This window comes from Artibeus jamaicensis, unplaced genomic scaffold (assembly GCF_021234435.1).
Source record: "Artibeus jamaicensis isolate MK-2021 breed Jamaican fruit bat unplaced genomic scaffold, CSHL_Jam_final contig_233, whole genome shotgun sequence".
In the NCBI taxonomy this organism is placed as follows: domain Eukaryota; kingdom Metazoa; phylum Chordata; class Mammalia; order Chiroptera; family Phyllostomidae; genus Artibeus; species Artibeus jamaicensis.
The window spans coordinates 42048935-42075037 of NW_026521486.1; the positions used below are offsets into that span (position 1 = coordinate 42048935).

At 35.0% G+C, this 26103-nt stretch overlaps 1 protein-coding gene across 3 annotated transcripts in view; it reads left to right on the forward strand.

Annotated features, from left to right (window-relative positions):
* CNTN1 (contactin 1) overlaps positions 1-26103 on the forward strand; it is a 313544-nt gene that overhangs the window by 157126 nt on the left and 130315 nt on the right. For all 3 annotated transcript variants that reach the window (XM_053661968.1, XM_053661969.1, XM_037148465.2), the window contains exon 3: positions 25014-25147. In XM_053661968.1, coding sequence (XP_053517943.1) covers positions 25087-25147 — 61 coding nt within the window. In that variant the 5' untranslated portion in view covers positions 25014-25086. The remainder of the gene's footprint in view (positions 1-25013; positions 25148-26103) is intronic.

The window sequence follows — 26103 nt, forward strand, 5'->3', positions numbered from 1 at the left end:
GCACCCTTAAATCACAGTTATTTTTACATGGAAATACTACACCAAAATAGATACTACAGAGATCAATTTGATAAGTGTTTGGGTCTGAGATATAATGTGGTTGAGTTTTACTCCTAAAACTTAAAACACTTTATGGGACCTCTGTTTTGTGAATCACAGCTATAGCCATTGACTTACAAAAATATGTCACCACTTCCTAACAGAAATCAGGAAATAAAAATAGATAATATAAAAGTTTCACAGGAACATTGTATATAAAAGACTTACTCATGTACTTACTCATGTATATTTTGAGTAGGCAATTAACACATACCATTTTTCCCAACTATTTCCCAGTTTGAGTTCCAGTAAATGGAGTCTGATCAGAAAGTAAAATTTGAGAAAACTAATTTTACATATAGCATTTATTGTTAGAGAAGAAATCAATCTCCTTTCTGTATACTCATTCTAAACCATTTTGCCTGCTTTGCAAAGTACAATTTGTTTTTAAATATATGAAGTGATTTTTATGTAATTTATAATTTACTATAAATGTTCATAGAACAGGGTTTTTGTGGGAAAGGGATAAATAAAGGAGAGAAGGATGAAGCCTTATTACAATGAGCATCAGGTGGTGAGAGAAAGGGGTGTAGGGACAAGAAAGATACATAGAAATAGAGCAAGAATAATCTATGATGAATTTGGGTCACTTCTCAATTATAATTGGGTCAGGCAACACAAGAGCAAAGTAAGTATCGAGACAATAGGCAGATGAAATGATATCTACAGAACAAGTGGAGCTAACAAGCATTTTGAAATACTTTAAACTCCATTGGTGATTCATTCTGATCATTTAGACACATGAGTTAAATAAATCTCATCAGTATGTTTGAGCCTTTTCTTATTTTGATTCAAAGACTGTTACATACAAGAAGAAATATGTCATCAACAAAAATAAAAGTAGACAAATCTAAAGATGTGAAGAGTGAAAATGAATGATAGCATGTCCATGCTTTCTGGTTTCTGATTCATTCTCTCGGAGAGTCTGTATAGACTGAAATGTGCAACACAGAAAACAGTGATGTGAACATTGTTCTAAATCTGTGTCTCTTCTCTATAGAAACTAGTTGTTTCAACAGGAACTAATCCTTTCAAAGGCAACAATAAGAACTGTTCTTTTCAAAGGAAACAATCTTATCTGAACTTCTTTCTTAAACTTTTAAAAAAGTTTAAAAAAATATATTTACTTTTAGAGAGAGGGAAAGGGAGAGAGGAAGAAGGGGAGAGAAACACTGATGTGCAAGAGAAACATTGATCGTTTGCCTCTTGCACATCCCCCAATCTTGGGCCTGGCCCGCGACCCAGGCATGTGTCCTGACTGGGAATCAAACCAGTGACCTTTTGGTTTGTGGGTTGACACACAACTCACCAGTCAGGACTCATCCAAACCTCTTTTTCCTGTTGCTCAAAATAGTATTTATCTTCAATAAGCCCACATGATATAGATAATACAAATATCACCACCAATGTAAATATAACCTCCTTTTGAAATTCTTTGCATTTAATATAGTTTATGTTTAGTATTAAGTAAAATAGTTTACAGTAAAATACAGGCATTTAAAACTATGTTTACTTGTTTTTAACATATGAAACACTAATTCCTTTTTCATTCTGGGTGCCTCATGGTTTTATAATTTGAACTTTACATTTAATACATTATAGCAAATCTATGTATAAATTAATATATTTAAGATATGCCTCAGGATCATCTTTCATTCATGTATCCCAGAGAATTACTGATCTCATTGAAGGCTGATCTCTTAAGTTAAATATATTCTTAGAATCAGTTGCTGTCTCTGGTCCTGAGAAAATAACAATGGTATAGTTGTGGTGGCAGTGCTTTTTCCATTTAAATTCTTGACAAAAGTGTTTCTGAAATCATATAACTATGACTGAAAAAATGCACATATGTTCTCCCAAACTTCAAACATAGGCATCATGGTATTACAAAGTGATCAAGAGAATTCTAGTGAAAATAGAATTGGTATTCCTTCTCTCCTGTTGCAGCTACCTTGTAGCCTCATTCACATTGTTTATTCACAGGATAAAAGAGATGTTTTTAAGCATTCAGTACAGATATGAGTGATTGGTATTAAGAAAAAAAAGCACTCTGGTTTTCAAGGTGTTGCTAGGAAGCACAATTTGGAGATGAACTCCCTTACAGAGCTGTTTTCCATCCCACAGCCCAAAAAAGTGTAGTGGTAGCATGCTCTGATTTTAAAAGCAGGAACGTCATCTGTTAAAGCTCTATCCAGTGGGAATTTGTTGTAGGTTCACTTAAATAAATTCATACTGAAAATAGTTTTGGTTTATTTATATTGCACTGAAACTTCCAGATATTCTGTTTTTTATTTGAGTAAAGAAGAAATTGTAAGCATATAATAATATATTATCAAAATAATCACTTTTAAAAGAAATACATATAAACACAAAAATAAAGTCATCTTAATTTTTGTTTTAATAATAATTTTCTGACTGGTCAAGTAATGTATCCATCACAGAAAAATTTGGATGTAAAGAAAATATAATGAAGATAAAGATTACTCAGTATTCCGCCACATAGAAATGACCATATTTTGGTTATTTCTTCATATTTTATTTCTTCTAAATACTTAGTACATGTTATTTAGGGGGTTTTAAAGGGTTTTGTAGGAGTTTTTTTGTATGTATGTGTACATTCCCTTCCTTTTAGCATATAATTACTTCAATTCCTTTATAGTTATTGTAATTTCTTATTTACTTTGATGTATTTCTAAAGTCTTATTATATATTTTTGACCCACATTTTTCTCTTTTACTGTCTTCTGTTTGACTGAGAGTCTTTTCCATACCTCGCCTTTTTGAGTTTCTGCTCTATAATGTTTAGTACTACTTTTTATATAATTTATAGTATAAGCTTTTTCTGATGCTGATTCTGATTATTATGAAGCACTTGCAAGCATAATTTTAAAGCCTTCTTAATACTTCATTATACTGTTCTAGTACTAAAAATGGAAATAAGACAAATTATTTTATTAGAATGGATTTCTCTATGAGCAATTACTGTACCAAAATATCTTGAGTCTTTAAAAACCCTTAAAATATAGATATTACTAAATTATTTTTCAAAATATTTTCTTAGTTACTACTTTTTATAACAATATAGAAAAATATCAATCATTGCATCCATACCCATGTTGAGTAATATTAACTTTAATGCTGCATGAATTTAGTCATATAAAACATACTCTTATAAAATTTTGTATTTTTATTCATTTATTAATAATTCATATTTATCCTTTCCTATAAGTATCTTATGTCCTTCATCTGTTTATCTATTATGACCTGAACATTTTTTCACATCTGTTGCCCTGAGCTCCTTATAGCTGTTTCTGTAATCTTTTTGAATCTTTTCCCCCATTTATATTTTTACTTTTAAATCAGTCCATAAATTTTAGTACATGCAATTTAAAAATTAGTTTTCTGTGTTTTCTTCTATTCAGGGATTGGTATATTTACTTCTTTTTACATTAGTTTTTAAGTAGATTTGAATTTTATATTTCAGCCTTTAATTCATCTGAGTTTATATTGATGTGTGAAGTGAGATTACAATATTTGTTGACATTTCCAACCAGCTATCCAGTAGCCTCAGTGCCTTTTTGAAGTCTGTCAGCACTTTTAACAATGAAAAATGTAGGCAGTATAAAGGTAAGCCAGGGTTCAAATCTCAGTTACACTATTTACTGGCACCACCACTCTTGGCAAATTGCTTAAACTAAGTGCCTCAGCTGTGTCATCTCTAAAATAAACACACAAACACACACACACAAAAGCCTGTATCACAGGGTTATTGTGAGAGGTAAGTGACATAATATCACCTAAGGTCGTGGCATACTGCAAACGCCCAGGAAGTATTACCTGTTGTTGACTCTCTCTATCCTTGGAAGAGCATCGCACTTTATCTACGGCGCTTTGTATTATGATTTCTTGTCTGCTGGGCCTTGGGAAGCGGTTCTGTACAGCACGGAAGCACGAGCCCTCTAGAGCTGGGCTGCCTGCGTGTGCATCTCAGTATCCGAATTAACTGATTATGGGACCTTGGGCGAATTACTTCACATCTTTGTATTTTAATTTCTTTATCTGCAAAATTGGGATATTTATAGCATTTACCTTAAGAGGTTTACTGTGAGGATCCAATTAAAATTAAATGTGTTTTCACATGGTTAGTGGTGAGTGTGGTGGTAGCATGCACTATTATTTATTTCAGATGTTTTGAATGTCCTTTTCCTTCTTTTTTTAAAAAAGAGTTTATTTATTTATTTTTAGAGAAAGGGGAAGGGAAGGAGAAAGAGAGGGAGAGGAACATCAATGTGTGGTTGCTTTCACATGCTCCCACCTAGGGACTAAGCCTGCAACCCGGGCATGTGCCCTGACTGGGAATTGAACCAGCGACCCCTTGGTTTACAGGCCTGAACTCAATCTACTGAGCTACACCAGCCATAGCCTTTTCTTTCTTTTTTACTTTCTAAAATTGAGTTTTATTCTACCAAGTTCACAGAGATCCCATTTGTTTTTAATTGGCAGTACATTATTTTGGAAAAACAATAATATTGAGTTTTCTTAACAGGGGAGATGATATATTTCTTTAATTTTTCAATGCTTCTTTTAGATCTATTAATAAAACTGTGTTTCATTTTCTTATACTATTAAGAGTTACTTGGTAATTTTATGTGTTTGTTACTGTTATAAATTAGGGCTTTTGTTTTCTTATTTCTAATTATTTATTAGAAATAATAAAAATAATAATCAGTAAAGTATTAAATAATTATTTAATAATATAATAATTATTCTAATTATTTATTATTTATTATTGCTTGGTTTACATTTATCTTCTGCTTAATTGCTTTGCTGAACTATTACAATTCTTGTATTTCATTTAAATTCATTTTCTTTGCTTTTCTGCAATATAATCACACTGTGTGCAAATAGTAGTTTTGCTTCATTTTTTCTAATTGTTTGAAATATTTCTAATTGTTTCACTTCATTTTGAACTATATCTGCTTAAGTCTCTAAACCAGCACTAAATCCATTGAATCCATTCATGGGTGTTTTCCATATTTTAGGTACTACTGTGGAAATCACTTCGGGTAAACCAACAGAAAGGACAGCCATGGGCTCTGTCCTCACAGAGCTGTAAATATGACCCCCTGAACACAGGGGTGCTTACATTCTTTTTGAATTGGTATTTTGGGTTTCTTTGGTTTGCAGTGCTATTTATAGTAGCCAAGATTTGGAAGCAGCCCAAGTGTCCATCAGTAGATGAGTGGATAAAAACAACTCTGGGACATTTACACAATGGAATACTGCTTAGCTGTGAAAAAGAAGAAAATCTCACCCTTTGCTATAGTATGGATGGACCTGGAGAACATTATTCTAAGTGAAATAAGCCAGTCAGAGAAAGACAAATACCATATGTTCTCACTCATATGTGTAATCTAGTGAACACACTGAACTAACAAGCAAAACAGAGACAGACTCATAGATGGAGAACAGGATGACAGCTGTCCTAGGGGGTGATGAGGGAGTGGAGGGATGGAGCCGAAAGGTAAAGGGCTCATAGACATGGACAACAGTGTGGTGATTGTGAGGGGCAGGAGAAAGAGGAGTAGGGGGATAAATGGTCATGGAAAAAATACAATGAAATAATCTATCCAATCCCTTGGTTCTAACATAGTATCAATCTATCGAATGCTATGGTGTGGGTTTACATTATTTAGACGAGTGGATTTTGCGACCATAAAAGTTTAAGAACCATTAATTCTATTCATAACAATAAGTTGTAGCCTTGTTTATACCCTGATTAATGTTAATTTGTGATGATTTAAATGTTCTTATTCTCTACTATAGCCTTTTTAATTGTGAAAACAACTATGACAATGCTATCAGTTTTCTTATATGTATATATATATTTAAATATGTCCACATTCTTTAAACTCATTGATGAATTTTCCATAGAAATATAAAATCACTTACACATTAAAAAAGAACTCATTACACATACATTTGTTTAAATTAAAAACATGGTATTTTGAGTTTGAAATGACAATATTAAAGCCATAATTCAAGTCTGTAATCACAGACTGGTTACCTAAGTTTGTGGTTCTGTACTCTAGATTAGAATTTTAAAGAAATTCTAATTTATTTGTTATTAACAAATAAAAAGCCAACAGAGTTTTTTTCTCTTGTCAGCAAGTCTTCTTTTCACATTTTTATTGCTGAAATGAGAAAGATGATAGAATTTTCTCAGAAAAATTGGCCTGATTGTCAGGGGACAGAGCAGAAGTGTCTCAGGGTTTGGTGAGACAACTGGAGCCCTTTATCGGTTCAGGCAGAAGAACAATTGTCTAACTACCTGGGGGGCTCTGAAGACACGGAACAACAGTGAGCAATGGGAGAGAAGTAGCCTAGGGGAGAGTTCACCCTCCTTCATTCACCAGCTAGGGAAAAACATGCACAGCAGAGGCCCTTGAGTGGACAAAAAGTCAGGCTCAGCTCCTCAGCTGCACTCAGTTCGCCCCACAATGTCATGCCAGTCGGGGTGCAGGCCCAAGCCACCAGATCTTTGCTCCATGGGGTCAGTCATTCCCTTGAAAGTATTTCGACTGGAGCTATAAAAAGTTAAGCATTGAAAAATTCCTTCTTGAGATAGTCTTTGTAAGGGTTCACACTGTAATCTTAGGAACTTCACTTTAAATCTGTCTACTTAATGTCTGTATAATAGAAGGCAGATTCTTTAAAGGGCTGGTGAGAAGTAGCTAGGACTGTAATTAGAATTACTGCCTTTCATTAAGTGAAATTTAGACCCTGTGAAGAGAGGAAAAGACAAAGGGAGTAGATGCTACGAGCATTTTAAAACAAAGCAAAATTACTGGGACAGTTAAACACAATGGTATGGTTAAAATGTGACTGAAAAAGGAGAAGGCCAACGGATATCTCATTAGTTCTCTTTTCAGCCTCGTTAATTTAACCCTTCATGTGTTGTGTCGATATTATGTAATTATCTTTTTTAACTCAGTGAAATAATTTAACACTCAGGATAGTTAGCTGATACATTCAGGGATTTAAAAAAGGTTTATTCAGCATTTCCTGTGTGATAGGCATTATAGCAGCTTCTGGGGCTTTCCCTTTGAAGCTGATAGATGAATGGAAAAGTTAGGTATTCATAATTTAGAACCATGAAGTGCAATAGTTGCCATGAAGGAAAGGCACCAGGCACTGAAAAAGTGGAACAGGCAGACCTGATTTCAGCTGGGGCCCCAGAGAAAGTTGCAACCTAAGAAATGCATGAGTCAGATAGAGGAAAAGTACGTGATAGGCAAGAGAAAGTACATTAGGCAGGACCCTGTTGCCAATGTTCATGAGTTTACTGATATATATTTTTTAATTTATTGGGCCATAATTAAAGGAGGAGGACCACAATTATATTTCCAACATTAAAAAAAAACACTCTTGTTTCAGTCTGAAACTATGAAAAAGTTCTGGAGATGGATAGGGGTGATGTTTACATAACACTGTGAGTGTAGTTTTCACCACCCTAATCTGGAATGTACTGTTAAAATGGTCCTTGTTATATTGGGTATATTTTATCACAGTATAAAAAGAAAATCTACTCAAACTCTCTTAATATGTGTCCCCATATGAAGAATGGAGATAATCATATTATCTAGTTCAGTGACATAGAGTTAAAAGTGACATAGAGATAAAACACATAAAACATTTGTCAGACACCCCAGTAGAGTCGAGCTGTTATGTATATTCCAATGGCAAAAAGAATGGAAATGAGCACTATGCTACTAATGATACAGGACACAGATGCCATCATTATTTTCAATGTCAGGCTGTTTAGCTGCTCTCAACCTTATTTTCTTGATTTGTTAATTAGGTTAATAACAGATACCTAATTATTGTGAAGATACAGTTTTTTGAAGATGAAAGATATGAGTAAAAACATGCCCAGTATCAAACACATAATAGGTGTTCAACAAATACGTAGTTTTTAACTGCACTGTTACCCATAGGATATTAATTCCTAAAGCTGTACAAAATTATTAACAAATATCAAAGATATCAGTGGTAAATTCTGAGACTAAGAAACATACTAAACTCTCCCTAAGGTCACTTGTAAGCAAAGTAAGAACAATGGTTTCTCCTGTGACCTCTCATTGCATTTTATTTCTCCTCATCCTTTTGTTATTATAATCTTAGTAGCCCTTTACTGAGCAGTTTTTAGTTCACAGCAAAAGTAAGCGGAAAGTTCAGCGCATTCTCATGTACCTACTGCCTCCACACGTGTAAACTCTTTCAAGATGAACATTGCACACCAGGGTGCTGTGTTTGTTACAGTAGATGAGCCTGCAAGGACACATCATCACCCAGAGTCCATGGTTTACGTTAGGTTCACTCTTGTTTGTAGACTCTGTGGATATAAGCAGTTACATACACTGACCATTATGGTATCACAGAGAATAGTTTCACTGCCCTAAAAATTCTATGTGCTCTGCTTATTCATCCTTTTCATTCCAGTATTTGGAAACCACTGATCTTTTTAGCATCACTGTAGTTTTGCCTTTCCCAGAATGCCATATAGTAGGGATCATACGGCATTTTAGAATGCCTTCTTTTCCTATTATTATTCATTTAAGGTTTCTCCATACCTTTTTTAAAAGACTTCAGTTTTTTAGAGCTGTTTTAGGTTTACAAGAAAAATTGAGAAGAAAGTAGATTTCCCATATACCACCTGCCCCTCAACAAAACTGCTTCCACTATCAACATCACTCATCAGAATGGTACATCTTTGTTTTTTTTTTAACCGAAGATGAACCTACATTAACACACCATAATTACCCAAAGTCTGTAATTTAGTTTTGGATTTACTTTTGGTGTTGTATATTCTATATATGGATTTGTATATGGGTTCTGTATATGGTATTGTATATTTTATGTATGAGTTTGTATATGGGTTCTGCATATGGGATTGGAGGAATGTATAATAACATATTCATCATTATGATATCATACATACAGTCTATTTTCACTGCCCTAAATTTTTTTACATGTTCTTCTCATTCATCTTTCTTCCAACTCCTTCCTTGGCAAACATCGGATCTTTTTTATTGCCTTTATAGTTTTGCTTTTTGAAGAATGTCATATAGTTGGAATCATACAGTTGGTACCCTTTCCAGAATGGCTTCTTCTACTTAGTAATATGTATTTAAGATTTCTCCATATCCTTTAGTTGTTTTATAACTCATTTCTTTTTAGTACCAAATAATACTTCATTGTCTGGATGGACCATAGTTTATCCTTTTACCTACTGAACAGCATCATGGTTGCTTCTAAATTTTGACAATTATGGAAAAGGCTGCAATACACATCCATGTGCAGGCTTTTAGTGGACATACATTTCCAACTCCACAGGGTAAATACCAAAGTATGAGATTGCTGGATCATATGGTAAGAGAATTTCATGATTAGTTTTGTAAGAAACTGCCAAACTCCCTTTCATTTTGTCTTTTCACCGGAAGTGAATGAGAATTCTTGTTGCTCCATATCCTCACCAGCACTTGGTATTGTCAGTGTTCTGGATTTGGGTCATTCTAATAAGCATATAGTGAAAATTTCTTTTTGTTTTAGTTTTCAGTTCCCCAATGACATATGAACATTAAGCATCTTATCAAATGCATATTTGCCATTTTTATATCTTCTTTGGTCAAATGTCTGTTTAGATATCTTACCTATTTTTAAATTGAGTAATTTGCTTGTTGTTGAGTTTTAGGAGTTCTTTGTATTATTTGGATAGCAGTTCTTTATCATGTGTATCTTTTCAAAATATTTTTTCTGGCCTTTGACTTGTCTTCTAATTCTTTCAAATTGTCTTTTCTGGATGAGGAGTTTTTGTAAATTTTAATGAATTCCACCTTATCAATTATTGCCTTCATGTACTGTGCCTTGGTATTGTATTCCAAAAGTCATCATCTCTTCCAATGTTACCTAGGTTTTCTCCTATGTTATTTTCTAGAAGATTTATAATTTTGCACTTCATATTTAGGTCTGTGATCCATTTTGAGGTATTTTTTTGTTAAGAACATAGAGTCTCTGTTTAGATTCACTATTTTCATGTGGATGTCCTTTTAGATTATTTTGGCTCCAATGTATTGCCTTTGTTCCTTTGTCAAAGACCAGTTGACCATGTTTATGTGGGTGTATTTCTGAGCTCTCTATTCTCTTCCATTGATCTGCCTTTTCTTTCACCAATACCACACGGCCTTGACTACTATTCTGTATGGTGGGTCTTGAAGTCAGGTGGTGTCAGTCCTCTGACTTTGTTATTCTCCTTCAAAGCTATGTCGACAATTCTGAGTCTTTGGCCTCTCCATGCAAATTTTAACATCATTATATAAAATAATATAAAATTTGCTGGGATTTTGATTGGTATTTTGTTGAATTTATAGATCAAGTTGGGGAGAGCTGACATCTTGACACTATTGAGTCTTCTTCCCTATCTTTTTATCTTTGCATGACAGCTTCTAAAATACGTATTCAGCAAAAGAATCTGAGGTCTGTCCAGAATGTATCCAGCTATGAAATATGAAAAATAGAGACATTCTTTGAAGAAGATACAAGATACAATAAATATTGTACATAGGATGATAACGCCTCACTCCTCTTCAAAGTAGGCACCTTGGAACCACACATAGTTCTCCCAGTCACCATCAGCTGCCCAGCCGTATTTTCCTGAATGTCATCAATGCTCTGAAATCTCTTTCCTTTCAAAGGTGATTTTAGTTTTGGGAAAAGCCAAAAGTTATATCGCCAAATCTGGGCTGTAGGGGGGCTGAGTCATATGAGTGATCTGATGTTTCACCAAAATATTCTGCAAGAGACAGAATGCATGAGTGAGCGCATTGTCTTGATGAAGCTGCCAATCACCAGTTGCCCACTGCTGCAGCCTGCTGAATCATCTGGTAGTTTCTGAAGAGGAATGTTCAAGCTTAAGGCAAAATTTGACGCAGATTCATTGCTCTACTTGGTCATTTTGAATGTGATGGCCACACAGAACATATGCTCACTCAAAGGCATCTACCACCCCCACTGACTAGTACAATGAAGCTGTCATTGTTCACACATGTTCATCTTAGCCCACTCTCCTTGGATGCCAGGCTACATCAATGTCCTGGAAACTGTCCTTGTTATATTAACAATGGCTGGACTTTTTTAGGACAGGCTTGTAAATTGAAATCTTCCAAACTACAACCATATCCCAAGAACTTATCCTCCTTATGCAGTTTAATTATGGCCAAATAACCAGTTGCCTGATAAGATTAAACAAAGATCTACCATTGACAAACTACTTCTTTGCATAAGACCTGTCTAAAGGTTATGAGGTGTAGATTATATGTAATTAACAGAATGGGGCAGGGAGGACATAACTTCCATGTAGCTGAGGTTATCTCAGGTTCAAAATCATCACAAATATGTATACCCCTAAAAATGTGACTAAGGGAGTTTTTCAGCTTTATAAAATAATATGTATATTTCAGAAGAGTCGGGGTGTTTTTCATTCTCAGTAAAACATTGTATACCAACCAAGGTATAATTGTTCTGTGAAAGGCTGTATTAGGTATTAAATCTAATTTAAAAATAAAATACTAATTGCAGAAAAACAAAATGGAATAATTCCCAAATATGGAGACACAACAGGAAGTGACAGAACCATGACTAAATAATCAATACTACTGGAATATTTGAGGCAGACCTGAGCATTAGTACCTATAATAAGTAATTGACAAACCTTTTATGCATATACTAAGAATAATACCATTTAGTTAAGATATTTTTTTTACAGAACTGCTAATCATTTTCCAGGACATAACTTATTCAAATCTGTGTACTCTTAGTTTCTTAAATAGAACTTCACTTGTACAAGGGCAAGAAATATGCAAACTGAAATATTTCATTTTTTAGAAGACCCAGCTGTGAGGCAATTTGCCAACATCTCATTATACAACGTATTTTAAAAGAAATATGGAAAAAAACACATGGTGCTTTTTGTTTCTGCTGGAATACTGACAGTCAAAGAAGTTTGGGTCAACAGAATATAAATAACTAAAATTCTCCTTTCCAGAAATTTAAGACACACTAATCATACAAATGGAACTCAAAAAAAAAAAAAAAAAAAAGAGAGCGAGAATACAACAGAAGGTAAAAAACAACAACATGATGGGTTTAGAGGCATAATATATGTACTGATAGGAAAAAAATTACTTATTAAGGTATCAAAATTGCTAAGTAGGAATATTCTGGCTATTATTATTAGATATCACATATAGATCAAATATAAAGAATGAATTGCCACAGATAATTCAAGTAAAAATATTTCCTTTTGCCTAAAGTTTTCTGGTTAATTGCAAAACCTTCCTTTTTATGGTCACTGTGAAGATCATTATATCATTTTGCATAATAATTTAAGGAGTTTAATTCACAAGCTAAGTAAAAATTACCTAAAATGTCAATGATGATTTAAGACTTGGGAACAGAAATGTGGACACATTAAACTCCACACTGATATTTTATGGAGTAAAACAAAAATTTCTATACTCATAGTAAGCCTTATGAGAGAATAAACCTTAAGTGAGTACAAATTTTTCCATTCTAAAACTTCTAAGTTTCTAAGATATTTATTCTAAGAAATGGAAACTGTAGTTGTGATATTTCTAAAGTCTTTAAAACATCAAAAGCAACTTATAAAAAACTTTTATGTTAGCAAGAACTTTTGAACAAAAGCCAACAGTATTTCTTCTAAACTCATAAAGATAGTAAATAATTCAGGCAGGAGAGCTCCTGCCAATACATATAGCTGTTACTGCTTTCTGCTCTTATTTTATTTTTTAGTTACTTGAAGAAGGACATGATGAAGGAGAAATTTTTTCAGGTTTATATTTCTGCTCTTTCTTTTATCTTCCATTCATTTCTCCATTTCAGAAAACAATTTGGCTAGATAGTTCTATTTATTACTGTGCTTCAAATATTATCTTTGTGTACATTACTTTCAAATACATGTTCTCATCTCATATCTTGCCTCCAAATGCTGGTATTATTTATTCAAATGCATACTTGTTATCTCCACTTGGATGTCTAATTGAAAACTCAAATTTAATGGATTCATAACTAAATTCTTGACTGGTGAACTTCTGATCAAGATGGCATCATAGGTAAACATGGCTCACTTCCTTGTACAACCACATGAAAATTACCACAAAACTATAGGACAACCATCATTCAGAACCATCAGAAATTGATCTGAATGGAAGTCCTACAAGTACGGAATGAAAGAAGAAACTATATCAAGACTGGTAGGAGGGGTGGAGATGCAGAATGGGCTGGTCCCACACCTACACTTGGAAGATAAAAATTGGGAGGGAGATCTCAGGAGTGAGTGGTCCCACCCCCACACCAGGACCCCAAAGTTTCAGTGCCAGGAAGGTAAGTCTCCATAACTTCTGGTTGTAAAAAGCAGTGGGGATTGATGCTATAGGAAACAGAAATTATGGAATCCCAGGAAGTTCCTCTTAAGGGGCCATGTACAGACATACTTGGACTCACCCCCTCTGAGCTTTAGTAATAGGGCAGCAGATTGAAAGGCATCAGAAACATATGGGGAGGAACTGAATTGTCCAGTATCAGGGCAAGAGCTGAGGGGGTACAGCTTTCTCCCTGACAGAAGTGCTGGTAGAGGCCCTTGTTTCTTTTCTGAGCCCTTCTCTGACAAAGCCAGTAGGCAGGAGCCATATCGGAGACTCCATTAACCTATCTTAAACTGTTTGCCCACCTTGGTGATTCCGAGTCCCTGCCCTACACAACTTTCTAGGCCCACTGAAACTGTTTCCAGTAGCTTTTCCATATGAATATCTTGTCTTGGTCCATGCTTCAGATTTTCATAAATTCTCTCAAACAAGCAGCATCTAGCTTTGGTGAGTTCTGTACCTCTTGCTAAGTTACCCCAGGCAACTAAGTTACCCCAACTGGTACTAGTAGCAGTTGGCCTTGGTTCACGGATTTGCCTCCCCTGAGCATCTATAAGTCCAGGATAAGCAGCAGCTATTTACATATCACTTTGTAGCTAATGCTGTGAGACCCCAGACAGATCACAGATAGTGGCTGACCTTGGGCGTGCTAACAACAACCAAGGCTCAACTATAAGAGGAAAGTCTACACAGCTCACACAGTAGTCATGCCTTAAGTACTCAGCTTGCGTAATAGGTGAGGCTGTGCCACTGGACCCTACAAGACACCTACTATATTAAGCTACTCTATCAAGCCTGGGAGACAAAGTAGCTCTACCTACTACATAAAAAAATGAAACAAACACATTAGGCTGCCAAAATACGGAGACAAAGAAACATCACTCAAATAAAAGAACAGAACAAAACTCTGGAAAAAGATTTAAATAAAATGGAGAAAAGAAATCTATCAGATGCAGAGTTTGAAACTCTGGGTATAGGATGTTCAAGGAACCAGTGAAGACCTCATTAACATAAAAAAGATACAGTAAAAAATGAATACACTAATTGAAATGAACAATTTACAAGGAATCAACAATAGAGTGGATAAAGCCAAAAATCAAATCAGTGATTTGGAACATAAAAACACAAAAACCAATCAATCAGAAAAGCAAAAAGAAAAAAGAATCCAAAATAAACAAGGATAGTGTAAGGAGCCTCTGGGACAACTTCAAGCTCACCACCATTTGCATCATAAGGGTGCTGGTAAGATAAGAGAAAGGGAAAGCAATTGGAAAACTATTTGAAAAAATAATGAAAGAAAACTATCCTAACTTGATGAAGGAAATAGACATACAAGTCCAGGAAGCACAGAGCATCCCCAACAAGATGGACCCAAAGAGGCCTACTCCAAGGCACATCATAATTAATATTGCAAATGTTAAATACAAAGAGAGAATCTTAAAAGCAGCAAGGGAAAAGCAGTTAATTACTTACAAGGGGGAGCCCCCATAAGACTGTCAGATAATTTTCAAGAGGGAACTTTGCACACTAGAAGAGTTTGGAAAGAAATATTCAAGTGATGAAAAGCAAGGACATACAACCAAGATTACTCTACCCTGCAAAACTATCCCTTAGAATTGAGGGACAAATAAACAGCTTCCCAGACAAGAAAAAGCTGCAGTTGTTTATCATCACTAAACCATTATTATATGATATGTTAAAAGATCTTCTTTAAGGAGATCAACAAAGAGTTCAAAAATACCTTCTTATTCATCTTCTTAAAGAAGGGCAATAAATATACATCCATCAACAATTGAATCTAGAGAAGAAAAAAAACCAAAATAAATAAACAGGCCAAAGAGAAACAGAATCACAGATACAGAGTATGCTTTAATGATTGCCAGATGGGAGTGAGATGGATGAAAAAGGAGAAGGGATTAAGAAGTACAAATTGGTAGTTACAGAATAGTCATGGGGCTATAAAGTACAGCTCAGAGAATAGAGTAGCTAAAGAACATATATGCAGGATCCACAGACATGGACAATGTTGTGGGGAATTGCCTGAGGGAATGGGAATGCTGGGTGAAGGGAGAAAAAGAGGGAAATTTGGTACAACTGTAATAGCATAAACAATAAAATATAATTTAAAAAATACTAAATTCTTGGTCAGCTGACTTTCCCCCAAAAGCCCTGCCTCTCCTTTGCCAAATGGCAGCATCTTCCACTTCAGCGTGCAAACCAAGTTGTAAGGATGCTCCCTGAACTTCTCCCTTTCCTTCATCTTCTACTGCTAGTCAGTGTTTTCTACCTACAGGTCCACAATCCAACCCCCTTGAAGCTGATAACCATACATCTTGGAGCTATTGAATCTCTAGGCCCTAGCACAATGTACATGATAGACAATTAAATGTTTTAAAGCAAATAAAATTGCCTATCTAACTGTTTCTACATTTGCTAAGTAAATTATTGATTTTACATATCTGCATTGTAAACTGCATTTGCAACCACACTGCATTAGAGAACTCATTAGATCTTATAAGAAAGATGGTTTCATACCATTCCTCCTAATTGTAGAAATGCATGGAATTGTCCTCAAACCAATGTTAACTATTTAGAATGATACTTGTGCTTCAGGAGTTCTAAATGGAGACAGTTAAAGAGCCATTCAAAGGTGTAGCACTTTTTATTTTAATTTTCACTTTTCTTCTTTGGTATCTAAACCTACTGTGGCATTGAACACATACACATGTGCACACATATATTTGTTGATCACACGTTCTGAGCAAAGTATTTAAGCTATAGTAGGATATGAAATTATGGACAAGGCATGTTCTTTTTCCTTAGTAAATTCTAATCTTGTTAGTGGTGAAGAAAAACTCATACAGATGCCTTGTGTACATTTTTATAAAATTTTCACAATAAAATATTATTTTTCCACAGATGCTGAAATAACATGCCTAAAATGAATGGGCCATATAAATGACATCTTACTTTATTCACACTTTTGTTACCTTTTGATAATACACAATTCTAAAATGCTCTTACCATATATTCAGGGCAGTTTCAAAGTTAAATATTCTGTTCTACTTATTATCCTTATAAGCCATCACGACCTGCAAAAATACCAAAATTTAAGAAAGAAACAATTACTCCAAAATACCATTTCTCAACTTCTGAAATTGTCTTCAAATATGTTTTCTAATAAAGTGTCCCTATAATTAGCTGGGAGCGGCCTTTCATTTAGAAGGTAAGAAAGAACATTTTAATAAGGTATTAATGAATGCATCGAACAACTGCTTAAGACTTTAGACAAGGGAGAAGGCCTCGTAGGAGGAGATTGTTAGAGGATAACATTTTTATAAAGATAGAGCTTGATCTAGATCTTAAAATATGGCAAAAATGTTCTTTTCTCATACATAAACTGAGGTGAATAATAGTAACGACATCATTGGTTCATATGAAGATTACCATGTTAATACTTAAGCTTCCACACAGAACCTGGTTTGCAAATTGAAAGATGATGAAGTGTCAGCATCTTATAATAATTATGAAACTAAGGACCTTTAATTTATCTTTTTATTTCTATAGCTGGGATAAGGTCTAACATAAAATAGATGCTTAATACATATTGATTGAATGAATTATGAAATAATGGTATATCACTGGTAAATTCTGAGGCAGAGATAACAAGGGAGTTAAATTTTCTAAAGACAAAATTGAATTTTGTGTTATTCACTAAGCTTCAGATATTTGGCTGCATGCTTACTAAAATAATAACTGCAGAGGCAAAGATTCCTCTTGGTAGCAAGGATCAAAGGTAGATCTATTGATACTGCCCTGATGCTTATGTCTAACTAGACTCTAAGCTTCTAAAATATGAAGATTTGCTTCCTTTATTACCAACTGAGGCTTGGGTGATCTTCCACAAAGTTATTAATTAGTAAGTACTTGCTGATTGATGAGACTTGGGTTTGATACAAAGAAGAATTACATTAAGAGAAAATAAAATTATTATCGGAAGCTATAGAATCCCTTTCTTTTAGATTCTGTCTACCTTTTTTGAATAATTTATACCTTTGAGCTGTAATTTTATATAAATGAAGGGATGTATCCACACTTGCCCTATTGAAAATTTAATTAATATCTGAACAGATTTAAATTAAAAAAGGGACAAAGTTGTCAGTACAGCGTGAAACTATGTTGTTACTATAAATCTGAAACCTCAATGCGGCTGTGAGGGCATCAGAATGCAGGAGTTAAAAAGTTTCCTAATAAGCTGTTCTTGTAATGAAGTATTGAAAAGAGCTAGAATGTTTATCAACCAAGGCACTTTCCATTATTACTATAATGATATTTTCTTATGTGACAGTTTAGTATGAAACTAACTTACTGCCTCTAGAAGAAACCAAAAGTTCAATGCTTGGCATTTAAGGTCCCATAATTTGACTATACTTTTCTCTCCACTAATCTCTCTCAAATGCTCCTTTTAGTCTAGGCCCGGGCCATGTTAAACTCTCCAGGGTCCTCTGAATTGACATTCACTTTCTTACTCCTTGCTTTTAACCTTTGCCACTTCCTCCTGTGTGTGTGGATGTGCCTGTGAAATATAGAGCAGTGATTTGCTTTAGCAGTTGCTCAATACATCTATTCCACAGATGCTGAGTATCTTTAATGTGTAAGGCATGATGTTCGGCAGTATGGGGTGTAGAAAAAGGAATAGGACAATCTGATGTTAAGGAACTCATACATTAGAAAGTTCCTCACTGAATATCTACCTTTGTTTCACTAGTACGTACTTACACTGCTGCTAAAATATGTCTTAAGTTGGTAGATACTTCAAATACCAGGTCTGTCTGGGAAAATTGCAGCCATTGTTAATATAATGGTTTGTGCGACATCGATGCTATCTGACAGCCAAGGAGAGTGGACTGGAATGCACACGCGTGGGCAGTGATGACTTCACTGTACTGGTCAGTGGGGGCGGTAGACACTGTTGAGTGGGGCATGTGTACTGTGTAGATTTCACATTCAAAATGACTGAGGGAGTAGAGCAATGAATCTGCATCAAATTTTGTGTGAAGCTTGAACATCCCTCCCTGGAAACTATTCTGATGATTCAGAAGGCCACAGCTTTGGGCAACTGGTGGTTGGCAGCTTCATCACAATAACACCTGCTCTCATGCATCACATCTCCTGCAGAGTTTTTGGTGAAACATCAAATCACCCAGGTGACTCAGCCTCCCTACAGCCCACATTTGGTGCCCTGTGGTTTCTGGCTTTTCCCAAAACTAAAATCACCTCTGAAAGGAAAGAGATTTCCGATTGTGATGAGTTTCAGAAAAATATGGCAGAGCAGCTGATGGTGACTGGGAGAACTGTATGAGGTCCCAAGGTGTCTACTTTGAAGGGGCCTGAGGCATCATTGTACAATCTTTCTTGTATATTATGTCTTCTTCAATAAATATTTCTAGTTTTCATAGTACATTTCTGGATACTTTCTGGACAGGCCTCATATATGTAAAGAATAATGAATAAATAATTAAAAATTACCAGCCATCTCCTTTTATATGATTATTTTACTTTATATTCTTCAAAGGAAATGAAACACATTTTTTGGTGTTTGAACAACATGCAATGCAATCATACATCTGATTAAATTGCACAAATATTCAATGATATCCTGTTATATATGTTTCAAAAATAAAAAAAATTTCAAATTGTTTTAATTGAATTGAAGTTCATGAAAAATAATTTTCATGCTGTTTCTATTAATAAAGCCTAAATTATTTGAGTAGAAGTCACTCATCAGTTAACTATTCATACAACAGCATACAGTCATTGTACTGATATGATGGGGTCATTGTATCTGTACAATGACTCATTCTTCCATGTTACTTAAAAAATAGAACATCGAGGGTTACATCATACTCTTTCAGGAGGAATGTGCTTTCTCTTTGGTATCTCTTAATCTGAGCAGCAGCGAATAGAAGTTATAAGATCATCAGCTTCGTTCACCCTTCCTGGGTGGGTCTCTTGACAGGAGACAGTGAGAAATTCTGTGTACTCTTAGATTGGCAGGGTAGAATAAATACCTGCAGGATGGACCAGTACTGTGGGGGAAGGAACAGCAGCTCACATCCTGGGTCATTAGTGTGTGTGGCTCAGAGTGGAGATTGAGAAAGCAGGCAGACACACAGTAGTGATCATGTTTTTTGCTAGACATGGCCACCTTCACAGAGGACTAGAGCCCTTCAAAGGGAAAATTATGGCCTGGGTGCTCTAACACACCCAGCATAAATTTAGTGAGAGTTTCAAACTCTGGTACCACGTCTTCCCAGGTCTTGTTCTTTTGTGTATCAGGGTAGTGGGGGTGGGGGAGGGTAGCAAAAGGGAAAGATATGTGAAAGTCTTGCTGGTGTGGGAATTGTTTTCTGCTGTCAAAGACTTATTAAATCCTGCTTTGGATTTTTAGATACGATTCACAGGGAAGGAGCCACAGAGCACATTTCTTTGTAGTGGCCCTGCTATCTCAGATCACTGTGAACAGCAGTAGGGAAATGAGCGAAGTTAAGATCATATTCAGTCATGTCATTATAATCCAACAAGAGAGTCTCATTTAAAAGTAGGAAACCTTCCAGATATTAGTCAAAACATTATATCAAAACACCTGGTTCTTTATGATACGGTCGAGTAAATCAGATGTAGACATCGGCAAAATTTAATTCTCACCTAGACAAAATGCCACAACTGAGTACAGTGTAGGCATAATTTTAAGAGGCAGGTTATTAAATGTTACATATCTTCTGATTTTTAGAGTGCAGTGGCGAAAGATGTGGCCTATTTAATTCATAACACATTTGCATGTTCTCTCTGAGTGGTGAAAATTCCAGCCTTTACTTAACACACTTAATACAGTAGTTCTTTAACTTTAATGTGCCTGCAAATTACCTGGGAAGCCTGATTAAAGTGCAGATACTTGGGCTATTTCCCCAGAGACTAATCATTCTTTGGAGTTGCTAATATTAATAAGGATATATCAATAGTAACAAGGATAACCAAATACTGTTAATGTGGGTGGTCCCTGCACAATATTTTGAGAAACTGACTTCACATATTGAATAGTGTGTCAATCATTGAATTTATAAAATATTCTTTTTATACTCTAGAGCAAGAACAGATTGTATCTTTTTTTAAAATCAAATAATAAAAATGTAGTATTTAAATCTGTCTGAAGTAGAATGACAAACACTGGCCCCGTTAGTAGCTGTGAGCCTTTGGGATCCCCAAATGATCCCCATAACTCAGTTCATCTCTAAAAGTCTCAGAGTTTGGACAGGCTCAAAGACATATTACACAGATCAGTTAATTTGTAAAAAGATTAGCACTCTTCATGTTATTGCCTCTTTACCATTCCCATGAATTTGATGTCACCTTGTTGCCCTCGGTCCTTCCATCACCTGGTTCCACTTACTCCCTTCCTCCCGATCCTTTATGTGAATGAATGACAATGGAAGGGTGATGAGTTCTACTCCGTATTACCTTTCCCCAATTCTACTGAAACTCACCTGCAATGTTTTACTTATTTACTATGTCTCTGTTTGTGCAGCATTTTTCTCCCAAATCTAGCACTAGATTTTTCTATTCGAAGTAGTGCAAAATATAAAATTACCCTTGAACAACAAACTTATTAAAACGCTGAAGGGAAAGAGTTTGAGTACAATCCCGTACGTTTGGTTTTACATCTTGTGTGACAAAACTGCTGCTCTCTCACTCACTCATTGACTGGAACAGTAACTCTTGGATTTGAAAATGCTCAAGAAATCCAGTTGTCTGGTTTGCTTTATTATTACTGTCTTCATTTTCCATTAACATCTTCATTTCAAGAAAAATACTTGTGTAGGATGGGCACCTTGTTGTTTCCATAAGGGAAAGAGTTTGGAGCCAGCAGTACTTTTGTGTATTTCCTAAAATTTCAACAGATACCTCACCACGCGATACACACACTCCTACACTGTGGGACAAAATAGATGTACAACTCTATTTATTGTGCCACCTAGAAGTGAGGCATCCCTCTTAACTACCCCAATGCACAAGCATGACCGCATCAATTATAGCCCTGTATGCCATCATGGGCTTAAATTAGCCTGTGAAAAACATATGCTATAAATATCACACGTGGGGTTCCAGTATTTTTAAGTTCCTCTTATGCATGATGTCATTTAAAAATAAATGAGTGATTAATTTAATTGTGAATCCAATTATCCAAAAATGTGAGCTGTCAGTTGTTTATAAAAGGCAAACTGTGCTGCCAGCACTCAATTAATATTCACATCTTCAAAAATCTTCAGATTTTATTTCCCTGAGCAGCCTCCAAGTCATTACATTTCATACTCTGATGTTATATTTATTGAAATGTTTTGAAATTCTCTTTATATACACTTCACACACAATCAAGTGGAAGTGCCTTTCAGGGATGAAAGCCGTTGAGTCAACCATTTCACTCTACCTGTTAATTGGGGAGGACGTGACTTTATTCTAGAGCAGAAGGATACTATTATTAATCATTTTCAGAAAATGAATATTTTCCTTGAGTGTGTGTATGGTTGTTCCTGGCTTAGAACAGCACATTCTTCAGGAATTTTTGCTACATATACTTAACCATAGTAGTAAGTTGCCAAAATATTGTTAGTAACTTTGCAGAAAAGCTGGCAAACCTAGAGAATAGTAATGGATGAGAGAGATTACAGAAGCCAGTATGAAGCTGGAGAATTAGACCACCCAAAGTATGCATTTACTCCTCTAGAGTTGAGCTGATGTGGACACCGCCCGCAGTGTCCGCGTCATTATGGATGAAATGAGTCATTCACACAGACTACCGAGTCCGGTGGAGGAAAAGGGACAGCATGGCTTTTCTCTCAAGGGGAGCAAAAGCCACGGCCCTTGCCATGACTGGCCTTTATTGGGTTTCTCTGCACATTACCTGATGGTCCTCATTTACTATGCACAGGTTGCTTTAGGTGGTTACCTTTTACAGAAAACAAAGGAGCCAATGCTGCTAATCACATCACAGAAGAGGGATATTTACAAATGAAAAGGGAAAAGTGGTTGGACTGGTTACACTGTCCTTGGAAGGTGTAGCATGGATTTTAGGAAGTTACTTTGCAGTAAATGTTTGCCACTGGGGGCTGGGCCCACACCACACAAAATGGTCTCCTACAGAGTTGTGTCACCTCTGTTTACATTATATTTACTAACCTAAAAGTTAATTGGGAAGATAATATTAATATGGGAGTGCTTAATATAGAGAGTATATAGTACCCCCTCTCTAAAAGATCAGCATTTTTAAAACTCAAAACTAATTTTATCTCTGAAAAATTTTATGGATTCCACCTTACCTTTTGACTTCTTGTGTGCTTTTTCTATACACTTACACATACACACGTATCCATAACATACATGATTTAGTCCTCACAACGCTCGTCTGAAGAAGGAACTTCATTTTCTTTTTATTAGCGTATTTATTTTTTACCATTTATTCTATTTAGTTGTTCCCACTTTCCTTCTTCAGACCACAGCCCAGCGCCCCCCCTCACCTCTCCCTCCACCCATCCCCGTATTGTTTTTCCATGGTTTGTGCATAAATGTTCTTTGGTTAATTCCTTTACCATCTTTCATCCTGTCCCTGGTCCTTCCCTGCTGGCAGCTGGCAGTCTGTTCCATGCATCTGATCTTCTGTTGCTATTTTGTTTGTTAGTTTATTGTGTTCATTAGATTCCACATATAAGTAAGATCATGTGGTATTTGTCTTTTACTAAATGGCTTAATTCACTTAGCATATACTATGTTAATTAAGTGAATTAAAGTAAGTGAATTAAGCCATTAATGCTGCTGCAAAAGGTAAGAGTTTCTTCTTTCTTACTGCTGGGTAGTATTCCATTGTGTAAATGCATGACAGCTCTTTTACCCACTTGTGTACTGATGGGCACTTATGCTGTTTCCAGAGCTTGGCTATTATAAACAACACTGCAATGAACATTGGGGTGCACACATTCTTTTGATTTTCTTCAGATAAATTCCCAGAAGTGGGATTGCTGGGTCAAAAGGCAGTTCCATTTTTAGTTTTTTAAGGAAATTCCATACTGTTTTCCACCAGTCTGCATTTGCTTATAAAAGCAAAATATTTTAATTAGAATGCAACATAATTTTATAGCTCAGTATGTATTATTAAGTTGACTAAAAAGTTATAGTTTTCTTCCATATGATAGCTGTAGCAGTGCTTAGTTGTTTTTAACTTCATCTGAAACAATTTTGTTAAGATTGTATTGTGACAGCTGTCATATCAGTGTGCATTAAAAAACTTATCAAAATTCATAAACTTTTGTGCAGGCATTTTAATAGTGAACATGGAAGAAGAAACAAAATATTTTCAGCATATTATGCTTTATTATTTCAAGAAAGGTAAAAATACAACTACAATTCAAAAAAAGATTTAGGCAGTATATGGAGACGGTGCTGTGACTGATTGAATGTGTTAAAAGTGGTTTGCGAAGTTTCTTGGTTCTATTGACATTTCGGGCAAATAATTCTTTGCTATGTGGCTGTCTTATGCATTGGAAGATGTTTAGCAGCACCCCTGGCCTTTACCCACTAGAAGCCAATAGCTGGAGATAGCTGACATACTCAAACTGTTGAAATCAATAGTTATTGGTGAAAATGAAAAATATGTTTTTTATTTTATGGACAAAACTAAATGGACTCTTTGGCCAGCTCAGTGGCAGTTTTCTCCTCTTGTCCTTAAAGACGGCTCTCCAAGCTGTAATGATCTGGCCCCACAAATCCCTGATTCTCCCTCGAGGACAAATGAGCAACCATTTACTTTTTGTGAAATTAATAAATGGAGGAAGTGAAGGGTGACGACTATATTATTAATTAATATATTTTAACACTTAAAGTTATTTCTGTCGAAAATTTTTCCCAAATCATCAGCAAGTAATGCTAATATAGCATATAATGTCTGAATTTGTACAAAACTCATACAAACAAATCTTCGATTGAATCTTTTAACTACCAGTCCTTCAGATAAATTTAATTGTTAATCTTTTGATTAAAAAAGGTGATATTAAAATATTTACAACTGTGCATTTTATAAAAAAAGATAATATTAGACTCAATTGTTTAGCTGCTAGGAAATAAAATATACCAATTGACTAGTCTGCTCTTGGTTACTAGGAGTGAGTATGAGGAGGCAGCTGGAGCCAGGGCATGACTCCACTCTTTCCTTTATTACATGGGGCTCACAAATGCATTTAAATGAACTAAAACACATTCAACAGACAAAGAATGCAAAATAAAATTGATAATGAGGTTATCTCAAGAAACAAACATTTTTGCTTCTTTTTGTTCTCTTTTTTTTTCTGCCCTTTTCTTGATGCAGGTGTTTAATATTACCCAACTGCCATAAGCTAAAGCTTCTTTGAAAATTGAACCTAACCTCTCCTAAGCACAAGATGAAAATGTGGCTGCTGGTTAGTCACCTTGTGATAGTATCTTTTACAACCTGTCTATCAGGTAAGAAATTTCTTTTCATATTCTCCATAAATTATGTCAAAATAACCAATGTGTGTATTCACCTCATTAAATCTGACCTAGAAAATTAGAATTAATATTGGTATGGTCAGTTGACACCAGGGTCAATCAAGTAAATTAGCATATATTAAGGATGACCCTATTTTTAAAATTTACTTTCAATTAAAATTTCACAAGATTTGGTCAATCATATGTACCAGCATGCTGGTAAATGTCTAAAATCTGGATTGCTGAGGGGAAAAAAATTCCTGCTATGTAGCATTTGTCAATTCCTGGGGTGTTGCTATTCTTACTATAGCCAATTGCAACTTGAAATCATTTAATGTGGTTTCAAAAAGACTGTTAACAACTCACCATCATATAGTATTTTTATTGTATCATTACAATAAAGTTACATGATCTCATTAGCATAAGTAAAATAAAAAAAGTGATAAAATAATTGGTACTTGATTTTAAGCTTTTGTTATGTTTGTTATTTATTTATGTATTAGTATAATTTAATTTTTATTGCTGGCTGATCAGTCTTATAAAAACAATTTTAAAATGGTCCACCAAATATGTACAGGCACACTAAGGATAACAAAGCTGTGTTAAGAACGTTTTAGTTTCCATTAAATAAATACTGTGTTTCTATTTTTTAAAGACAAACATGTAAAAGGAGAGGTACATCATATTTCTCTCTGAAACAGCATGCTTTCTAAAGGTTAATTTTTCTAATTCTTTCATCTCAATTTCCTTAACTCAGTAAGTACTTGCTGAGTTGCTATTAATTCAAGATATAGATGAATCTTATCATTAACAATCCTCATTGATTGCTTAATGATGACCTGATGGATATCTTATTGTATCCTATTTATTATTAATAAAATAAAATATTCCTTTATTTTGGGAATTAATTATTATGATGACTTAAAAATCTACAAAAAGTAATTTCATCA